The sequence below is a fragment of the Pezoporus wallicus genome, unplaced genomic scaffold, assembly GCF_028554395.1.
Source record: "Pezoporus wallicus isolate ANWC-B61680 ecotype Strahan unplaced genomic scaffold, APGP_CSIRO_Pwel_v1 contig_9449, whole genome shotgun sequence".
Taxonomy (NCBI): domain Eukaryota; kingdom Metazoa; phylum Chordata; class Aves; order Psittaciformes; family Psittacidae; genus Pezoporus; species Pezoporus wallicus.
In genome coordinates this window covers 670255-692081 of record NW_026641531.1, presented here as the reverse complement: position 1 = coordinate 692081, position 21827 = coordinate 670255, and the positions used below count along the sequence as shown (strand labels likewise).

The window sequence follows — 21827 nt, the reverse complement described above, 5'->3', positions numbered from 1 at the left end:
GGAAGGGGAATAAGGGCATAGAATGCCAGCTTGATCCCACAAAACCTTATTGTTCAGGGCAGAGGAGATGGGAAAGAATGGGGAGCTGAATTGTGAAGTCATGATTTGTACAGTGGCTCATTTCACAGGTGCCCATCAGCTTCCTTGTTAGCTTTTATGTCACTTTTTGCCCAACATTGAATGACCAGGTAATGGAAAGCTCATTCATGCAGTGGTGGCTGCACACACCTGGGCAGTCTGTGTGGAGGGGAAGGAGGGGGGGGGGAGGGGGGAGAAAGATGTGGGATTCCACCTTTGTTTTTAGAAATTACCAGGGGGAAGCCCTGTGGGACTGGAGGCTGCACCCAGTAGGTGCTTCACTCCCTGCCGTTAGGGAAGGATAAATAATGACCCCTTTTGGCACTGCATCAAGAGGTAGCACTGGGAGAAAGAGCACCAGAGCGGGTTCAGCTCAGCTGCTCTTGGCACAGAGCTTGTTTATCCTGTTTGCCTCTGTCTCTCAGAGCATCATTCACTCCATCCCCAGACACATGCTCTTATGATAATTTCTGTAATTCTATTAGCTTGGAGGAAATAGCCTTTACTGTCCATTTGATTTATTTCTTTATTATTTCTTTTTTCCAGAGAACTCGGCTGCTTGGTCTTTCAGCTTAACACTTTGTGGATACATGTTTTTGCCTTTGCAGGGCATAGAGATGAGATGTTTTCCCTTTCTGCCTTCTTGGTTTTCATGTATAAGTAGTATTATAACTGAGATTTTGTTTGTTTCTTTTTTGTCCCAATTAGAAATGAACTAAAGTTTCGCAGATTGGATCATAACCCATATTCCCCAAAAGCCAGTGCTTAAACTGAGTAACTTGGAGACACCTGATCTGCAAAGGTAGCAAAGAGCTGTTGCATCAAGATGTACAGGCATTTTAGATTTATTTGCCATGTTGCTGAGATTTTCAGTGGTGTCTGTATGTGCAGGTATTTTGTTTCTAACATCACATGTTGGAGCTCCTGGTGAAATCCACTCAGGTTTGTGGTAGAATATATTTTTATGGCTAGGGAGAGTGATGTGAGAAGATGGCATCACCATACTGCATTGCAGAACCACATAGAAGAATTTGTATGGGAGGGGGAAGCTAATCTACCCAACAAGATCTGCAGTAACAGACCACAGAGCCTTTTCTTTTTAGTAAACACACCACTTTTTAGAGGTGGTTTGCTTTGTTAAGATCAAATCTTAATCCACTCAGGTGATGAGGAGAATAGTATTTTTCCACCTTTGTCTGGGGTGTTGATGCTCCCTCTATAAAAAGCCAATACTGCTTTTCTCTCTAGTGGCTGCAAGGGTGCAGAAGCAGTCCCAGATCAGCTCACCTGGACGCAGATGGTACCTGTGTGTGGTGGTGGTGACAATTCTGTGTGTTCTGATGGAAGACGGCTTTGGTCAGGCTCAAAGAGGTTTGTAATGGTAGGGAATGGGGAGGAAGCCAACCGAGGTTTTTCTTCAAGTAGAAAAGCAAAGCCTGGTTCCACATTGCCACTGGAAAACAGTTCTAGTGAAAAAATGCTTTTTGCATGACCACTTTCATTCTTCTTTTTTTATTTCAATGTAAAACATTCTTGTAAACCACCTGAAAATTGGAAATGTTGGAATTGATTTTGTTTGCTGAGCTAGGACATTCTCTCATTCATTTTGGCCACCAAATGACCTTTTTAATGTTTTGTTTTCCTCAGAAATATTTTATTTTCGAGATTTTGCCAAAAACCCCTATCAGAAAGCCCTGCAATTCATTGCCCAGTTAAACTGGGAACACTGCTGGGTATTACGTAAGTGGAGCTGCTGAGGGTTAGGCAAAAAAAGCATTTCCTGTTTTGAAAGCACAGTTTTAGGAGGTCAGAGCTTTCCAAATTTGAGGACTTGGGGTGAAATTTTCCATTCTGAAGTTTTCTATAGATGGAATTATTTCTGGAAACTTGAAAAAAAAGTACAGTGGTGGTTTCCAAGAACGTAACTAGGGAAGAGCATACTGCTTTACTTATGGTGGAAAAAAGGAGTAAGTGGGCACAGTGGATGGAAAGCACGAGAGCCCTGGATGAGGAGCTCTAGTTCTGCAGGGATCTCCTGGGGGACAATGAGGTGCTTTTTGAAAGCTTTTTCTAGGTTTGAGGCCTCCATCTGAGCATGCTCTGTGTTAGCTGTTAGCTGAGCTGCCAAATCCTTCCTGAAACTTTTGTCTGTGTAGGGGATAATTCAGCTGAAGGCTGCAGTTACAGAGCCAAGTGCCATCAGTCGTTACTGCTCATAAAGATAAGGCCAACTGTGAGATGGGAGTACTGGAAGCCTCATTTCAGTTGCATTCAGGTAGTGAGGGAGAGGGTAAGAAGAAGAAGGGACTGGGGAGAGAAGTGATGGTTGGTAGGAGGGTGAGAGTGGGACAGAGCCAAAAGTGCTGTTGGTGCTGGGTGAAAAGAGCAGAGAGAGGGGTTTCTGCTCTGCGTGGGTCCGGTGTCGGCCAGGTAGATGTAGGTTCCATGGCTAACTTGCTCCTGGTTGCTTGGCTGGGTGAGTCCCTCTCCCTCCTGCCCTGCAGAGGTGTGTAGCTCACAGAAGCATTTGAAGTCTGTGCTGCCTCTTTCAGATTCACTGTTCAGGTTTATTGTGGGATTTAAAGGGGCTTCACCTTTACATTGTCTGCACAGTCCTGGCAGCTTCTCTGGCTTCCACCTGAGTGGAGAAAGCAGCTGGGGCCGTGTGTGCATGTGTGCTGGTGATGCTCTGTGCCACATCAGCTCTTGGCATATAACCTAACATAGGGGAGCATCTTCCTGTGTGAGTGAAGGCACCCCTCTGCTCCTGGGGGGCTGCTTGTGCCCCATCTCATCTTACAATTGTTGTTTCAGTTGTCTGAAGAGAAATAGCTCTGCTCCATGGGTTTGAGAGGGAGAAAAAGCCATTTGAGGTGGGGAAAGCAGGTTTGGCCCATTTAAGCTTTATGCCGCACACCAGTCACCTTGGGAAATGTCGAGAACAGTTAATGTCTGGGAGTTCAGTGCATGGGCAGGACCAGGACCTTTGCTGAACACAGGAATCCGCAAAGGAGCTGCTCTCAACAATTGGAAAAGTGTTGCTGTAGCATGTCAGAATCTATGTAGTTATCTGTAGCTGTCTGGAGATGGCAGTCTAGATAGAGATGTAGCTTGGTTTTGACAAGGGCAAATAGAGCTGGAGCAGTCCTCATCTGTGATTTACAGAGGCGTAGAATCATAGAATAGTTGGGGTTGGAAAGGACCTTAAGATTATCTAGTTCCAGCCCCCTGACTTGTGGAAGAACACAGGTTTAGGTGTCAGCTAATCCTCCCCTGGAACAAGAGAGCCTCAAATCCCCTTCACAAGCAGAAGCGGGGTTTAGCAGTTTGTTCACTGAACATTACCTGTACCTATCTGTGGTAGTAAAATTGTTGTGTTCTAGCAACACCCCAAGGAATGGCTGAGATTGGTTTAGCTTGAAAAATGCCAGGAGCCCTCTTCTCTTACTGCAGGGCAAAGTGTGGTGGGATTGTCCTGTGATGGGAGTCTAGGGTGTTGATCTACCCTCTGCCAAAGACTGTACTTGTGTTATGTGTTGTGTCGTAGCTCATTTGTTGAGGATTATACTTAAATCCTCAACAAAACCCTAGCAAATCATGCAGGTCTGTTTGTTCTCAGGTGTCTTCTGCTCATTCTGCTCATTTCACAGTTGTCTTCTCCAGATGCTTTCCTGTGCTCTTAGCCTTAGCTTCATAACAGTGTGTATGAACCCCAGTTACATGAGCTATTAAAGTTGCAATAACACTTGAGGACTAAATATCTATAAATGAAAAGTTTACATTTTATTTCAGTTTCATCACTGAACAGAGTATATACATGTTTGTTTTTCATATATTGATTTGGCCTCTGTAGATCAGTCAGTGATGAGATGGCAACGTGAGAAACCTAACAGTGGTTGTTACCTCAGAAGTAGGTCTCTGTTTCTCAGTTCCGTTTTCAAATACATACTCCAGCAGCTACACAGTGGTTCCACTTGTAAAGCTCATTATAAATCAGACACAAGTAGCTTTGATGCCTTTGAAGGAAATAAATATCATAGTGATATCTTCTCTGTAACAGGGAAATTACAGTATTCTGAGGAAAGAAAATGTCCTTCCTGAGGCAATGTATAGAAAATACTTATTTAATAATAACACTTGTGAGCCAGGATGGCATATTGTACAGTAAAAGCCTTTCTCTGTAGTGTTCACACTTCAAGTAACAAAAAAAAAGGGCTGAGATATCATCAGAAGTACTGAACTCATTGGAAAAAATAATAGTTTTCTGTTAATTTTACTTTTTTTTCTCTCCCAATAAGTCAAGTTCTACTTTCCGTTTTCCTATTCTAAATCTGATGTAAGAGCAAATCACTTGGCATCTCTGTGGGTTTAACAGAGGGGAATTGAGAGCAGGAGGAGACCCAACATCTGTGTAAGTACTGACAATTTTAAATGACAACTAAGGGTTCATGGCAGTAGTGTGGTTTTGAAAAAGTGGCTGCAGAAATAATCCAACAGTCCCCAGGACACAAACAAGGACGAATATCCAGAGGAACAGCCTGTCCACTACCATGGCAACATACTTCCAATCTTCAATGACCTGAAAGAAAAAGCCAGTTAAAGGTATTAGCAATTGGTCATATTCTTTTGCTCTTCCTCTTGCTAATGCCAAGTTTTCATTTCTGAAAATGAATAGAAACAAATCTCGAGGTTCAGGGGATAAACTGATTTTAGGCTTGGGAAGGGATTTTTCTCCTACCGCCATTCTGGGCAGTGGAAGAAAATACTGCAAATACTTCTTAGGTGTCTTAGATGCAGCAGGTACTGAGCATGGCTGCCTGGGGGGAGCCAGTCCTGAAGGACCCACAGTATAATCCAGTTAAGGAACTTTTTTCTTCCATTTTAGCTTGCATATGCTATTAACCTCAGTGGACAAAAATAGATGGTGTTTACTGCTGTTAGACAAGGTTAGCTTCAGAGTTCTGCTCTAAGCAGCAGTCATCTTAATCAAGGGTCTTAATGCATATTAATACTGTTGCTTTTATTAAAATCCTTTTTTGCCTTGCATATGTTGACTGTGAAAGTCACGGCCTTAGATTCTGTTCTCAAACTGAAGTGACTATCAGGCTATTATTGTAAAGGGGAAATACATCCATCTTCATTTGCATATCAGAAATTATTATTTTTTCCTCTCTCTCTGGTTCTAGTTCCACACAGGACATTGTCACCTCAGTGACTTTACCATACTTGTCAGTTATCCCATGTCTTATATTACATTTCCACTGATGCTAATGGGAATTGTGTGCTGCTGAAATCAGACCACAGTAAATGTGCATGAACAGTTGTTACCAGACCGTGATAATTAAGGCAGAAAGTAGAGATTAAAATTAAGCATCAAGGAAATTGATATGTTGTATCAAAGAGCACTGTGAAAAACATTCAATTAATTTTTAATGTATAAAATATCCTTGAAAATTGTCTTAGTATGCAGTGGAAGCTTTGTAGCTTAGTGTGCGACACATTCTTCCTAGAATTTCCGAGCTGTTAGAAGCCTTTTTCTCTGCCATAAGGTATCTGCTTCTGTTCACTCAGTTTCAATGTTTACAAGCTCATGTCTAATGTTAATAGCTGATCTTCTTTATTTATATTGACAGTAATTTCAGTTAATAGAAAACATTAACTACTCAGCAGCATGCTCCTCAAGGGACTTCTGCCAGATCAGAAACCAGACTTCATTTAATCTGCTTGGCTGAGGGAGGGAGAGCACAACAAGAGTAGGGAACCCGGATTCTCACTGGGATCTTGGTCAGAGAGAGGACACTAGTAGGTGTGAGGATGATTTTTCCAAAGTATGGGTGCTTGTCTAAACAAAACTGAGCAAAACCATCTGAGTTTTCCCAAGCATTATTTACAATGTATTTGTATCAGCTTTAGTGTGCTAGCTATTGGCCCATGAGTAGAACAAGTGAACAGGGCAGCAGCAGCATTGCTTAAACACATCCTGGATAAAGTACTTCTCATAGCCAATAATGAATGATTTACTCAAGCAAAAGAAGTATCAGGTCAGCTGGCATTAGGATTTTGATCCTACCCATTGTTTTGCCACATTTGAACAGATATCTTAACTCAGAGAGGGTGTTTGCAAAGGCATTTTGCCAATTTTACTAAATCCTCCTTCTGTGCAGAGTTAGGTAAATAAATGCTTGAGCTGCAGGTAGAGTGTTTCTGGTTAACAGGCCCTGGCTGTAGGTTGTCACAGTAGTACTGTTTACAAGGGGGAAAAATACTCTTTTTCTGACCTGGAACTGAATATTATTTTATTTCCTGCCAAACACTACTTGAATGTGGCAGCACAGCTTTTTCAAGGGTATTTAATGACTTAGTGGGCAGTCACCATTCTCTCGTGGTAGAAACAGCCATGTTACTTTCCAGGAGAGTATTGGGGTTTACCAAATTGCTATTCATTAAGTTCTTCTAATGGCAGAAATTATTTCCTCTTAAAAGGTATAGCTACAGTCTCTCTTAAAACTTGAGAATAGCTAGGGAGTCCAAATATGCTTTCTGAAGAACAGTGTGTTACAGAGGAGGGCACGAGATGACGTTTGGAAAGACTGGGATGATCTCTCTTTTTTACTTACACTCTGGTCGTTGTCATCACTTTTCATATGCTCTGCTATAAAACTGACTCCATCAATTGCTTCTTGGACTTCAGGGGAAAATTTGGTGCCTGTTCTTAACCTAAACTCTGGATGAGTACTGACATTGTCAAGAGTCTCAGTGATTTTCATGTCGTATTTTTTGGCATAGGCTGTACTCAGAAAATAGGTAGAGTTCTTGTATAAATCAGCTGGCTTCTCTCCTTTTGTCTTTTTGCAGTTGCACAGCTTTTGCCGTGCAGAGTTGTTTTCTGGACGCTTCATGAACAGATAGGCTGGGAGTCTTTCAAGGAACACCACCTTTACCCAGGGGGGCATTGTGTGAGTACTTGGAGATCTGTGGTGGACATTGAGTACACAGACACTGGTAACTATTGAGAAGGTCACCAGAACCATTGTAAACATGAGATATTTCCCGATCAGTGGAACATCTAGAGATGTTGGAGGGACAATTTTGGAGATCAACAGCAAGAACACAGTCAAGGCAAGCAACACAGATATGCATAAGGTCATTTTTTCACCACAGTCTGAAGGCAAGTAGAACACCAGGATGGCTAAGGATGTAATTAGCACACAGGGGATGATGAGATTGATGGTATAAAAAAGAGGTTTCCTCTTAATAATGAAATCGTATGTCACATCGACATAATTGGGGTCCGAAGGATTTACAGTTCTTCTTCCTGGGAGTGCTACAATGTCCCACTCTCCACTTGGTGTAAAGTCATCCATGCTTGCCATGGAAGTTTTAAGCACCATATCAATTTCTGTATGATCATATGTCCAAGACCGGAACTTCAATGTGCAGTTTTGTTGATCAAATGGGAAATGCTTAACTTCAATCTTGCAGGCACTCTTGTAAATAGCTGGTGGCAACCATCGAATGCTTCCATTATTCATTACAAGTGCATTTGTGTAGAGTGAAACCTCGTAAGTGCCGTCCGCACTAATGAAACAAGAGGAAAGGAAAAGGAGATAGGAAAGCATTAAGAAGAATAACATGGTTCAAACCACACATTCTTATGGGCCTCAGTTGTTTCTGGAATCAAAGTCTAGTAATATTTTGATTTGGAAATCTATGCTATAGGGAGCTGTAACTTGATATGGGGATGAAGGTCGCATTTCTCCCAATCAGAATTTATATTTGGTCCAATATTTAAAAAAATATTTTGGAAAATTATTATTAAATAATAAACCTGCATCTCTCTTCCATCCAAAAAATTCAAAGTGTTTTGTAAATGTTTGTTAACGTAATTAAGCCTTACTACATCTGTGAAGACTGAGTGAAAATGAGATCATCCAGCATGAAAATGGAAGGTACCTTTGATCTGGAACACAGCGACACTCCTGAATAGCTTGGGTGAGGAAATAAGGATGAGCAGTGTTAGTTAGAAATGCAGGGAGAGTGTAGGCAGGGGAAATGTACTTATGTGGTTTATAATTTATTGTGCCATTCCAGTTAATATTTACTTATTACAAAACCAGAGCAGATACGCCACAGTGCTCTTGGCTTTGTATTTTCTCCAACTGCTAAACTTCCACCAGGAGAGTCTTCTGTGTATGCTGGGCCTTTTAATTCAGGGAGATCGTTATAAGTTAGTCTGTATCTTCTGTCCAATGTTTCTGGGCAAACAGTTTAGGGCTGTTTAATCTATGGTGTATCCTGGAGTAGAAATGTGGTCAGCTGCTGATGAATGTTTCTTAGATTTAGTGTTTCAATGTATCTGCTCAAGTGAGCTATGTAGGATCTTTCAAGCTCAGCCAATCGGGCTACCAAAGGAAAGTGCAACGCTAGGAAGGAACAAACAGTTAGTGACTATCTGCCTTGGCAGACGAGGAAACTCAAAGGCTTGTTCCTGTGTTGATCAGCTGCTTTTATTAAAAACTGTGTTAGCCTCTTTGTTAGACTGCAAAGAAGAGTCTGGACTAGACACATCTCACATGCCTCCTTTTGATAAACAAATATAGATGTAAAGAAATGCACATAACCTAAAGACAGTATATCATCTGCAAAAAATATAAGGCCAAACTCATGGCAAGTGTAAACGAATGAAATTCAGGTGCCTATGGCTAAGCAGCAGCCTTTTATTTAGGTGGAAATGTGCTCCTTAAGAGCTGTTAAAAAGACTAATGAATCACATGTTTGTTGACAAGTCATCTTGGAAAACAGAGCTACTTCAGTTCTAAGGTTGATTTCTTTCTAAGTAGGGAAGTTCTACAAGGATCCAAGGCTTGGCACATGCTGTTCTCCAGATCAGGTATATTTGACTCTGGAAAACCCTCATGTTGCAAACCCTGGTGTCTGGCACTGAGCTGAGACCCTTGTAGCTAACTTATTTAGGCAGCAAAACAACCAGATGTGAAGTGGCTACAGCATACAAGGGGCATTAGTTCATTGCCAGTAAAACTGCTGTGTTTTAGTAATGAAATAGTTTCTTACTTCTCACGTTTTTATCTCCCTGTGTTAGATTTACCACTATGCCCTACAACGTACTGCATAGACTCCTGGGCTGAGAATGTGCAGGTTCTGCTGGCTGCCCCTTGCTCAGGTGTGGGACAGGGGCTAGGCTGCTGGTGCTGTTTCAGTGCCCTCTGCAGTCCTATGCACGGGCTACATAAAGACAGAGCTGCGGTGCATGGGAATGCTCTTTGTGTTTTCCTTTGCACCTTCTTGAACTGACTTATGCCTATGAAACATGTGCTTCAGCAGCAGAAAGTTAGAGGTGCTTGTCCTTTATCTACAGTTTTAATTTGAAGTTTTGTACTAATGTAAAAATATAATACTGTGAGGCTAAAACCTTGTTCCCAGACATTTAAGAAGCCTTTTAAAACTGTTTCTTTCCATTCTTACAATCCGTTAGATGGTATTGTTTGGGGAGTAAGAAAGAAGCCGAGGGTGGGAGCACGTGCCAGAATAAGATTTGACCTGGCAGAGTACATCCTAATCCACTGGCTGAATTATTTTGTGACTAATACAACAGTTTTAAGTATTTCTCAAATCTGATTTCCAGTAGTAGGATTCCAAGGACTTAACTCAGTTATATATAAACTTCCTAGGTTTCCCCATCTGTATATGTTCATAAACTGTTGTATGTTCCGGAATTCAATGGGTTTCAAAGTATCATGAAAGTATATTATAAGTTATGACTTTTTTTCCCCCCCAAGACTTGATATCCACTGCAAGGCTTTGATAGATACTTAAAGCAAAACAGAGTTGGCAATTAGATGTGTGTCTGAAAGAAAAACTGAAGTGTATGTCTAGCACCAAGCTTTTCTTTTTCTCAGTACTTGTAAGGCAACAGGGTCAAATGTTGACAGATTTATAATGTATTCTTATAATTGATTTTTTAATGCCTTATGAAAACAGACCATAATTTGGTTTTGTAAATGAATATTAACTTATTTTGTTCTGGTACATGTGAACTTTGTAACAGATTTATCCTTGAGTCTGCAGTGGAAGGTGGGGAAAGAAGGAGATGGGTATTTAGCGCAGAACCTGTTGTTTGATAGAATTCCAGCTGTCTTGGCTTCTTGCAAACATGACTACTGTATGGCTGTGCCTGTACTTACAGTTCATCTTTTCCATATAGTCTAGTTTGGAGCAGATCTGTGTCTCAGTTGTGAGCCCTGTCACAGACCCTGTGGTGGTAAGAGCTCACACTGCAGATATGTTCCAGGTCTGCTCGAATTTCTTTAACCAGAGCCCTGATATTACTAAAATTACCTTTGAGGCCAGTACCCCAGTCAGAGACACTTGATATTGTTTAAAAGCCACAAAATTCAGGTTTAGAATTTTATCAGACCTACTTCATTGGTTCTGAGCCTTGTTTCTTATTACATGCTTAAAATTTTGCTCACTGTCTGCATAAACTACAGAAGTTTTACTTACTTATTGTAAAGCACAATGTCTGGCAACCAGATGTGTTTTGCAGGTATTCTCAGCCTATTTATTCCTTCATAGTCAGAGGGCTTCCAAGCCAAACGATAATCAGTCCACTCCTAAGAGAAGAATTGTACAGTAGTGATGGGAGTATCCACACCACCACTAACAAAGCAATCACTGTGATGGAGTGAAAGCAGTCGCATTTGTGGTTTGCAAGATCTGTGGGCTTGGTTACCTGGTTCAGCCAGACATTTGTAGTCATGATCTGCTCCCGTTCATTCTGCAGGGAAAAAGAGAGAGAAAAGTTCTCTAAAATGTTTGACTTTATTGCAATAACAAGATTTATTTAGTGAATTTTTGAGGACATTTCCAACTGTGCAGCATGATTTCATCCAGTGTATTTCAAGACAGGAATTTCTCTGCTGCTAAGATTGTCAGTCTTGTGCACATGCTGATGATAAACAGTAACCCCACAAGTGTAGTGCCCAGGCAGAATTCTGCAGGAGAGAAGGAGCACTTGTCCCAGAGTCACCTGATATACATGACACTATATCCTGAACAAATCAGCTCGCACGTGTGTAAGATACCTCATCTGTTTGTACAGGTTCCCTTATGTTCCATCAGTGCCTCTCTGTTTTCCTCTTGAATTTCAGAATATAAATTATAGAGGTCTCTTAATGTTTTCAGTAGTCTGGTCACTGGCCCATACACAAATTCTGGCAGGGAGACAGTCATCTGTATCTTCTTTTTCATCCAGGGAATGAGCAGAAGAGTTGAAAGCCTTGATTCAGGAAATTTATCTATTCCCACTTATGTGCTGAATCTTGTTCCCACTGCAGTTAGTTCTAAACTTCTCTTGGCATTGAGGTGTGTATTTGTACCTTGGAAGAACTGTTAAACACATGCTAACCTTGTGAGTGAAAATGTCTTTCAGGCCCATTGAAGTAATTTTCATTGAATATGAGGGGTTGCTTACATGAGGATTGTTTTAACCGTGTTAAGCTATTCCAGGCAGGACTAATATGGATTTTTCTTTACATTTCACTTTTTGCTGATATGCCTGATCTGCCATGAGATTTTGATCTGTCTTTGTAGCTTGTTTTCAGGCCATTCAAGCACATTTCTCTGATGCAGGCAGCAGAAGTCAGTTTAGCATGCAATATCCAGGGCAGATCCTAACCTGGTGTAACTTTACTGAAGCTGCACTGAAATCAGTGGAATGATGTTAATTTTTTGATTGATGGAATTTTATTGAATGAAGACCTGGCCACTGTCTTTTATTGCTTGGATTGATCCCGTTGTAGCTGCATTCTGAAGTAATGAAAACCAGTAAATTGCATGTATGGCCCTGCCTACTGTGTGGTACTATGTAAAATAGAAAGTAACAGGGACATAGTAATACCAGTGTGACTTTCACTTAGAAAGATGTGAAGGTAGTGGTGAATTGAAAGGCACGGCCTAATTTGAACTTACCACGCTGATGAGCTGTGCCAGGGAAACCTGCAGTTCTATAGATACCAACTGGGACGAGTTGACAGCTGGTCGGATTAGCTTATTGTACCTGTCAGGACTCAGTAGGTGGTTCATTAGCTTTTCTTCAGCATCTGCTGCAGTGCTTCCTGTCAAACAGCACATAACAGGGTTATAGAAGGGAGAGCAAGGGACATGATGTAAGGATAACAGAATTTCTGTGCATCAGACCTCATTATTTCATGAAGACAGGCTTTTGATGTGTCTAAAGACTCTAGGCTGGTGTGAACAGAAGGAGAGGGTGCTTGCACCAGTATCTGTTCTGCTGAAGTTGGCTGTCTTTCGCAGAGCATAGATCAAAGCAGATAAATCAGAATGCTTTGGGGTTTTTTCACAGTAAAATGTGTAGCTCAAACTGATAGATACTTTTGGGAGTATGTTCAGAAATAGAAACTGGGAGCAGACCACCCTCTTAATAAAAGAAGAATGTTTCAATGATCCAAATGCAGGGAGTCCAGCTGTGACTTCTCTCTTTAGTGTCTTAGGAGACAGAGTTGCAGGCACATGTACAAGCGGAAAGACTGGTGTATGTAGGGAAAACCAGAGGATCAGCACCAGGGGCTGTAAGAATTGTTAATGATAGGGAGCTCTTCGGTAAGTAGTGATGATATTATTTTATTTTAAAACCTAAGGCAATATGTCAGCCTTATTTTATGTGGAAACAAACCCCGATTAATGGACTAGAACAAATACTGTAAATCTTAGGTGGCCAAAGTTGGAGTTCAGTGACTGCAAAATACAGTGCTGCCAGGATACAATCAAACAAGCCAGCACCTTCTCCATGGAGCAGAACAGCTTGTGGCACAGCCTCAGAGGTAACTAATGGCATCTGCCCATCATCTTCTTGCTTGTGCTTTTAAAGGCCATTCTAGTGGACTTCTTAAACCACTATTGACCACATAATAATACAGATGACTAAGGTCCTGGTAACATCCTGCCAAAAGAACTGATTGACCAGAGAGACTGACCCAGAGAGATTCTGCTGTATGTAATTTTGTGTTGTGTCATTCAGATGACAATGATGGATGTAGGTGTTAGTGAAAACAGATTCTAATCCAATGATAAAATGATTCTACCATAGGAAAGGGCATCTAACTCAAAAGTAGACACTGCAGAAATGAGGGTAGTGTCTCTACAGCATATTTTTTCCATGATGCCCTGGAGCAGTTTCACACAGTAAACACCACTGGCCATGAAAGTGTTTAATTTGCGCTACATTAGTTTGTTCTGGGTTTTTGTTGTGCTGTAGCATATCCATGAGATCCAGAGAAAAGCAGACAACAAAAGGCCAGGATCACAAAGTTTGTGTGCACTTCTAGGTGCCTGCTTTCCATGTGAACAGGGTTGTACATTCCTTAAAGGGCAACTTGTTACTTCTGAATTCCACTCAGGTTAAAAAAATACAGTTCGAACTTCTTGTTTCTGATCCAGCAAGAAAGTGGGGAGACAAGGAAGGAAACATCAAATAGATTTTTCATACCTAAGAACAGCTTTGGGGAAAAGTTGAGATGAACCCCAGGCTCATTGTAATTCTTTTAAGACTAGCATATGCTATGGCATTGGTAACACAATTTTGGTGCCATATACTTAACTCTAATATTGTTCTTCAGAACAGGCTTCTCAAATATTTCCCAAGCCATTTGGGAAAACAAATTTGGACGAATAGTCCTGTGTGTTTGTCAGGTTTGATTTTTGATTCATGCTTGATTTGTACCTCACTGAAAGCCATTAGTAAAGCCCTAATGCCATGAGATACTCTGTATCACATTTATTCTAAATGTAAGCCTGCCTAATCAAAGGCTCAACAAGTTAGAACTGCACTGAGCCTTGCTAAGCTCCAGATTGTTTTTTTCTTGTGTATTTGCCATCAAGGTAGAGCTACATTTGATATCGTGAAGCAAATGAGGCTGCACTCTAGGAATGAGTTGTTCTGTGTTTAAAATGATAGGTGAGAAGCCTTGTGACAGGTAAAGAGAGAATCTTGGTTAAGGTTATTTTATTGTGATGGTTTGGTTTGGTTTCATTTTTAACAAACTTTCCCACTGTTGCATGTGGAAGTGACATAAGCAGATGGCTTTCATTCAAATATAAATACACTGTCATTTGGTTTGTTGCATATAGTGGTCACTGGACCTGTTTGAATTGTTGAGTGTGTTTTCAGTGTGAAGCTGTATTTTCTGTAACTATCCCAGCATATGGAGGGATTTGCTAATCAGGGAGGAAGGAGTAGAGACTGCAGAATGTTTGTACAAAAGTCATTCTGAATTTGTAATAATCCTATTATTCGAAACCTGGTTTTAGTAATCACAGTTGTCTGGTCTGTGAATCAGACCCTACTGTGGGGTCTGCATGTCTGATAAGAACAGCTCAGATCTCAGAGTACTGCCTTCCTCAATAAACTTTATGCAGGCCTTGACTTAATTATAATAAATTATTTGTTACTCAATCCTTTTAATAAACATGATCTGATGCTAGGGAAGGGGTCCCTGTGCTGAATACTTCTTTATAAAATTGCCATCCCATCCCAACCTTTAAATAACAGTCATCAGAAATACAGATGGAAGGGGCTAATCTCTCATCTCACTCATGCCTGTATCAAACACCACTAGATGTCGTCAGGGCACTGCTTTAAAGGTTGCTAGAGCAAATCTCTCTGTAAATAGCATGTGAAAATGAGCCATTCCTGTGTAATTTTTACTTTCCATTACCAATCTGCATATTTACCAGATGGCACCTAATGAGAACAAAATTGCCAGGCATTCACGTTCATCTTTACACACATCATGATGTCAGCAGCCGTGCGTTTGGAATTCCTCTTCTTCCTCTGAGTTAGAAGAAATGGAAGCGCACAGTTTCCCTCGCAAACTGTTTTTTTTTCCCCAAAGAGAAATGTTGCTGAGGGGAGACTGATGCTTTTAGACAAAGGGTTTTAACAAGAATGATGAAGTGGCCCTCATTTGGGGGTGGAGTATTTTTTGTGTACTGAACGCAGTAATAGTGAAAACGTGCTGGGATGGATCCTGAGCTAGGGAAACTGTTTTAGCTTCACTGAACACACTACATGTCTGCTCCTTGACAAGGAGAGCAGATTGCCATGTAACTTGCAGAACTCATTCTGCAGTAAGTTTGTTTTCTCTGCAGGAGTATGACCATTAGAAAGACACAATTTCACAGCAGAACAAACAAAACCACAGACTTCATTCACTCCCCTCTGCAAGCTTTCTCTTTTACATGGTCTAATTTAAATGTATAAAATGAAATAACTAGTCATCCTGTGTGGTTTATTTTCAGTGCAAAGACAAAATGTTGGAGTGATTTCCACAGAACAGAATAAGGACCAATGTTGATAAATGCAGGCAAGTGCACTGTTACCATGTCTAAATTGCAACGTATCACACGAGGCGTGTTTGCTCTGTTTCCCTGACTTCAATTATTTTAATAAATGTCGAAGTAGCTTTTGCTTAGAAATAATAAGTTGTAGAATATGTTGTCATTCTTGTTCCTCCCTCTCTCCCAAGTAACTTCTGTGGGGAGTGGTGACATACCACATTCCCATCTGTAATTAGCATAGAGTAAGCGAGAAGCAGCGATAAGACAATCCCATTATCTTCTCTGAAATTACTTGGTGATACTGTTACTTCTCAGCACACTCTTAAATAGAAAGATTCATTTAACCTCTTAGAATGCGGATTGTTCCAATGGAAGTACTAGTGAATTTACTGTATTTGAAAGACTATTTTAATTTCTACACGGCAAATAATGCAAACAAAAAGGAAATACTGATGGGTTTAAAGGCATGTAATCTAAGAATCCGAAGTAGGCCCTCACTCTTCATTTGTTACAAAGCAGGTGTTTTCTAAAGCTGCCTTTCAGTGACTGAAGAACCAAAACAACTGTGGGATGAATAGGTAATTATGGGAAAGATGTCATTTTCATCATGGTTCAATTTCAGCCAGTTTCACTCCGAACACTTCGGTGGAGTCTCCATGGAAAGAAGCTCCCATGGTAAATGCAGTGTTTCATGTTGCTGTCGGGCTGTTCATGTTGGCTTCAGCATATGTTTTAACATATGCAAGAAATCCTGGTGGACTAAAGAAAATGTTCTTAATGTATGTTTGCTCTTTTTTTTTTTTAGCATCTGTTTTCATATTTAATTTATACTATTTACATACTAATCTAGCCATTAGGAAGTATGAAACTTTGCAAAATATATGAACTTGAGCCAGTAAGTGGAGAGGGATGAGTTCTGCCTTATTTATGGTTCAGGTTATGGTTCATTTTGTATTTTTTCAGTCTCAGCACAATACCTGCTTTTCCCATCACAGATGATCCTGGGAGCATCTAAAGGGCTATTATTTAGTGATTATCATTGTCATCTCCTACTGTTCTATCGTTTTATCTCCAACTTACTGTCTGTCCATACCCCTCATAGTGGATTTACTGTTACCAAGCAAGCCAGAAACAACAGTAAAATATTTCATTTCATGCATCCTCTGAAAGTCTGCAGCCTACCAAGGCGATTGTTACAAATTGTCTGAGAGGTTATAGCACAGTCCTACCTCCAAGCCCCGCAAGCTATTGCTGTTCTGCAAAGTGTATCCGAAAGAAAAGATCACTTACCGTTAAAATAAAAGGAGCCCACCGCAAAGAGAAAGAGGGTGTACGTATTCCTCATGGCAGTAACAAGAAGAGGTGGATTACTGTTCTTCAGCTGGCAATAAGCTCTGTTGTCGGGGATGCAAAAGGAAGAGATGCAGAATCAAATCTGAATCTTGGAGGTATGAAATGCCTGGAAAGAGACAGACAGTACGACCTGGCAGAAGCATTCTGCAAAGTGGAGTTTTCGTGAGCATAGTGGTCCCTCCCCCTTTGCAGCTGTTCAAAGAGCTTTGTGAAGAGGAAAAGCACATAAGAAGAGGGAACATAATGTGATAATGTTGAGTAAGAGGAAATGAAAGAGTAAGCTAAGCAATAGGATCTGCAAAACACCACTGATTAATTATTGCTACTAGGTAACATTTAGAAGGCTTTCTGGTTCACAAGTGCAATGTGAGGGAATAGCTGTGTGGGAAGAGCAGGATGTAACTTTCTGCCATAAAACCTGGTAGTGAAAGGCATCTCAATAAATTACAGCCCCAGCAGAGGGTAATTCTCTGTGTCAAGAGGAAAAGCGTGTTGCCTGTTGCCAACCCTTTTCCACTCCAAGGCCCACACATGTGAGCTCTCTAAACTAGAACTCCAAAAGGCTTTTAGGGAGCAGCAGGAGAGGAACAGAGTTTGCCATCATCAACATTTGACAGGATTATTAAAAGAAAGCTAAAGCAGCTTGTTGAGAAATAGCAAGAAGCTATAAAGACACTCCAGAGGAGCACTGGAGAAATTTAATAGAAGTGATCTTTTACAGCTGAAGGGTTCAGCAGAGTATAGAGTATTATGTGTTTTGGGACTTGCCATGGGAAGATCTGTGTAAAAGGAAAGGAGTTCTTACATGTGCCATTTGCATGCACTGTAGGACAGGCAGAAGTCCTCAGAAAGAAATAAAAAGGGTGCTAATCTTCTAAATACTGCTTTATCTCCATATTGATGTTCCGTCTGCTTCAGCTGGACCTGGGATGTAGCTCTGCTCTTGTCTCATCTCCCAGCAGTCCAACATAATTGGCTGGGGTGAAAGCATTCCTGATTTATCAGCATAACATTCCAGATTTGTTCATCTAACACAGCTGCTACCTGGCTGAGGTTATTTGGGGAAGTCACCTGCTGCTGCTTTTAGGCATGCTGTCAGTGTAGCATGGAATGATTCACTGCCTTCTCCCTGAAACATTTTAGCCACATTCTTTTTTCACTAAATAGGCCCATGAGTTATAACTCGTCTTTAAAGCAGCTGCCATCAGAGGTAGCCCAATACATAAAGAAACTCTACTAAGATTTCCTAATTGTACGATCCACAATCTATGTAACTCCTAGAAACAGTCTGTTATTTTTGGCTCGTTTCTTTAGGGTAGGAGGATGGATTCAGTGAGACAAATGGAAAAGCACGCACTGCAAGGACTTGGAAAACAAGCTGTCACAAGTCAGTTTTGATGAAGTGGTTTGTGCTGCTGCCTTCTCTTACTCTGAAAACTCAAGGTATGTCAACTATACCATATCTTCCACTGAGGATTCCCAGTAGTTCTTTAAAAAGCACAGCTTTCTACCATGAGAAAGATGGCTTATACGTTCTCACCTTCTCCACCCACTATCTCAAACAATTTCCTTCAATATACCTTTACTATAAACACCCTCAGTTGCAATCTCTCAGGTTTTATAGTGTTTTTAACTTTAAAAAATATAAAACTTTGATCTTCTGTAACTACTAAACTTTCATATACACATGTGACCTCTGTTTAAAGATGTATTTAGTGCATGTTAATGCTATACAAAAATCTCAGATGATAAGAAGCTCTGTGGACCATCAAAGAATTGATGGTTAATGGTTTCTGAATACTCAGAAAATGTTTACAGCACACTGTTAGCTGTACCAAGAAAAATGTGCTGGGTTTGTTATTTATCTTAGTTAGGTCAGGCATGATAGCAGACCTAGATATCAGGCTGGACTGGGCTCTGAGCAACCTGATCTAATTAAAGATGTCCCTTCTCATTGCAGGGGAATTGAACTATATGAGCTTTGAATGTTCCTTCCAAACCATTCTATGACTCTGTATGGGAGTTGGAATTCTTCCCTCTGAACAGCGTGGGAACTGAGGAGGAGAATGGTTTCAATGAGACAAACAGGAGAACAGTCATTGTGGGGACATCTATTTGGATGAAAAAAGCCAGTGTAATCCTAGTGAGTACCTGTGAATGGACTTACTGCATGAAAACACAGTATTTCTGCTTTCCTCCAGCATTTAACTAAAAGCATGTAGAAAGGGAGCAGTCACACAGAAAATTACCCTCCTGTAATAGTCACAAATCCTAGGAGATGTGTCCCAAGCAAAGGATTTACACTCAGCCCTCCACTTTTTGCTTCTTTCTACAGTATGCTTAGCTTTTACCTTGTCAGAAGCTTATGTGGTCAGAGACTTTACCACACCCTTGGGCCTGCTGGGCAATGTTCTTTGCTAATGTAGAGGGAATTGCTCTCAAGGAGCTGTGCGTTCAGCGTGTCTGAGTGAAGTACCAGCCTGCTGGGGAAGTAAAGCTGCATCTCTTTCTTTGTTTTTACTTTCAGCTATCATCTGACCTATTTCTCCTCAAAGGCAAACCTTCCATCTGCCAACCTGGCCTCTATGCTTTTGCAGCAGTTACAGGAATAACAGATGTATGGACACTGGAGTCATTGCATTTGAACCATATATGCTGCTTGATGCTTGAGAGTTGAGTAGCAGCTCAAGGTACAACAAAATAGATTTGGAATGCTTCACCAGAGCTAAAGAGTCACAGGTTGTTCACTGATTGTGCTATTTTTGCTGCTGAAGCTGAGGTGGACAAGGAGAATTACCACATTTGATTTTCTTCCTTTGTAATTCACTTGTGTGCGTGCATTCTGACAGACCACTGAAGGTCTTCCTTGATCCCCTGTGCTATGCAGTTGTTCTCTCCAGTGATGCTGCAGGCTTCCATTTGCTCCTTGAGATCCTGAAATAAAAGTGTCTACAGCAGCCGTTAGCATATGTGATATTCTGGATTTGCATCTTAATACACATGTGCAAGCATGGAAATACCATGGCAGACAGCCATCCACTGACTGGGGGTTTGTTCCTGATACTGTAATGCTTTGCATGCCTTAGGGTATTCAGGCTTTTAGATGCATGAGGAATGTAAGATGTCCAAGTGCCCTGGAAAACTGGCAGTACTCTTTGTGTATTTATCATGGTGGTTTCAAGCTGCTCCTTGCATTAGGAAAGAGCCAGTCAGAAATGCTGGAGCTCCCGAAGTGGAAGCAACCTGGGGTGCAGTTGGCCTCCTTAATGAGACAGGTACCTTCACTGTGTAGGGAGATTGCTGCCAAAATAAATGCCACAGTTAGCTTTTGGTAGTTGTGACAGTGAAATGAAGTTCAGGGCTGAGCTCATGGCTAAACTGAATTGATGAGGGACTTCAGCTCAGCTTGTTAAATACTGGCTTTACAGAACACAGCAGAACAATTGTCACCTTCTGGTGGAAAACTGCTATAGAAAATGACAAGTACTGGCAAATTTTGTTTTTCTAGGACCTCGCATCTGAGTGAACTGTAATGATATCTGCCAAGGTCCTGGCTCATCTCAGCAGCAGCAAGGCACACTTTGCTCTCCAACTGGGTAGAAAACGGAACTTCTTACAAGTAACCTCTGCAAATATCCATCATGCCCCCCTTCAGGTAAAATCATCGTTTTCCCTACTAACCGCTGTTAGGATGAGCTTATTAGAACAGCTGTCCTGGAGCTAACATTCTGCAACTTTATAAATGCACTTAGAGTCCCATTAGAGTTGGGTGATACCTCAGCCATGCTGGTGCTGATGTTTCTGGGTTAATTTGTACTGCTGCAGCTTCATTTAACAGTGCTGTGGTGTGTCCCCATATAAAGTGTGCAAGGCAAAACAAAACTGTGGCACTGTAATTCCAGTAGCTGTTGACTGGATGAGCCTAGCTAGGTGCTCAAACAAAACAACCGTGGGTAGAAATTAGTGGGAAGGGTAAGGATATATGGAATTTTTGGTCCGTTGTAATGTAAAGCTTTGGAATTCAGTAAGCTTTTTTTGGATTAGTAGATGCTTTATACTGGATAACTAGTTTTCATCAGAGGCTTACTCTACAGTGGTAAACCTTGTCTGTGTGGGTAACTATGTCATAAAGTCCATTTCATACACCACCCCTGTAATTACATTTGCCTTGTCAAATGGGTTCTAAACCGTATGTATGGTATTTTTAATAAGCTGTCTTAAGGAAAGGTATAATATGGTCACACTTTTGCAAACAACACTGGGAAACAGAGCTGTGGATCCTACCAAATGATCAGGTAAATAACACTCCTTTTCTAGGTTTGCAAGGTTTCAAACCATGATACTATTTGTTGGTGTCTGATGTGTCATCACATTAGAATCTGCTCCAAACCCACAAAATGTTCCAGAGAGTTGCCATGAATTGCATGCAAACGACACAGCAATAGGTGCGATTCCATGTTTCATTGTCAAAATATAAATGATTATGGATCAAGGACAAGCCACCTTTTGGTCTGGAATACGTCTGATGGCAGCCAAAGTCATTCTTGGCAAAACAATGCTTTCCTTTTCTGGTTAATTTTTGAAAGCTGTCACCATATGCTTTGTGAGCTAGCAGGTGTGTTATGTTTAGAGAGGCAGCAACATTAAAGCCCCTAACACTCACTGGTTACCAACAACATCTTTATCCACTGAAGTGCACAAGTGTAATGAGTCTAGAGAGATGCAGAAGCAGCAGCTGGTGGGGGTTTGCTGTTTTGGAACTGATCCTTTTATTTTTATCAGTCTTTTTCATTTCCTTTTGTATACTTTGAGATTTGTTGCAGGACAACCTGTTCACTGCCTGATATATGACTGGCAATCAGTCATCTATTCTTTGAAAACGTTGCCAATGAAGCCATAGCTATTCTTGCAATGTTGCATTTTGTATGAAATTTATAAAAAGGGGCTAAATATATGCACATTTAAGAACACATCTCCATCAGTATCAGTGTGTTCCTGTATGTAGTGTAAGCATTTTTGTG

The 21827-nt window shown here is 40.9% G+C and overlaps 1 protein-coding gene and 2 long non-coding RNA genes across 3 annotated transcripts; 2 read left to right on the top strand and 1 right to left on the bottom strand.

Annotated features, from left to right (window-relative positions):
• Positions 1-1324: 1324 nt before the first annotated feature.
• On the top strand, positions 1325-2320 carry LOC130607228 (uncharacterized). Its single transcript, XR_008974187.1, has 2 exons — positions 1325-1449; positions 2235-2320. It is a non-coding gene; the product is annotated as an uncharacterized LOC130607228 (long non-coding RNA).
• A 1518-nt stretch (positions 2321-3838) lies between these two features.
• On the bottom strand, positions 3839-17111 carry CHRNB4 (cholinergic receptor nicotinic beta 4 subunit). The gene is made up of 6 exons (XM_057424153.1): positions 16744-17111; positions 12067-12212; positions 10829-10873; positions 10600-10709; positions 6696-7656; positions 3839-4657 (listed from the first exon to the last, which is right to left on the bottom strand). Exons 1-6 carry the CDS (start codon positions 16796-16798, stop codon positions 4517-4519), a joined length of 1458 nt encoding a protein of 485 aa, XP_057280136.1. The 5' UTR covers positions 16799-17111; the 3' UTR covers positions 3839-4516.
• A 1013-nt stretch (positions 17112-18124) lies between these two features.
• LOC130607227 (uncharacterized) lies at positions 18125-20455 on the top strand. Its single transcript, XR_008974186.1, has 3 exons — positions 18125-18249; positions 19334-19496; positions 20315-20455. It is a non-coding gene; the product is annotated as an uncharacterized LOC130607227 (long non-coding RNA).
• Positions 20456-21827: the final 1372 nt, after the last annotated feature.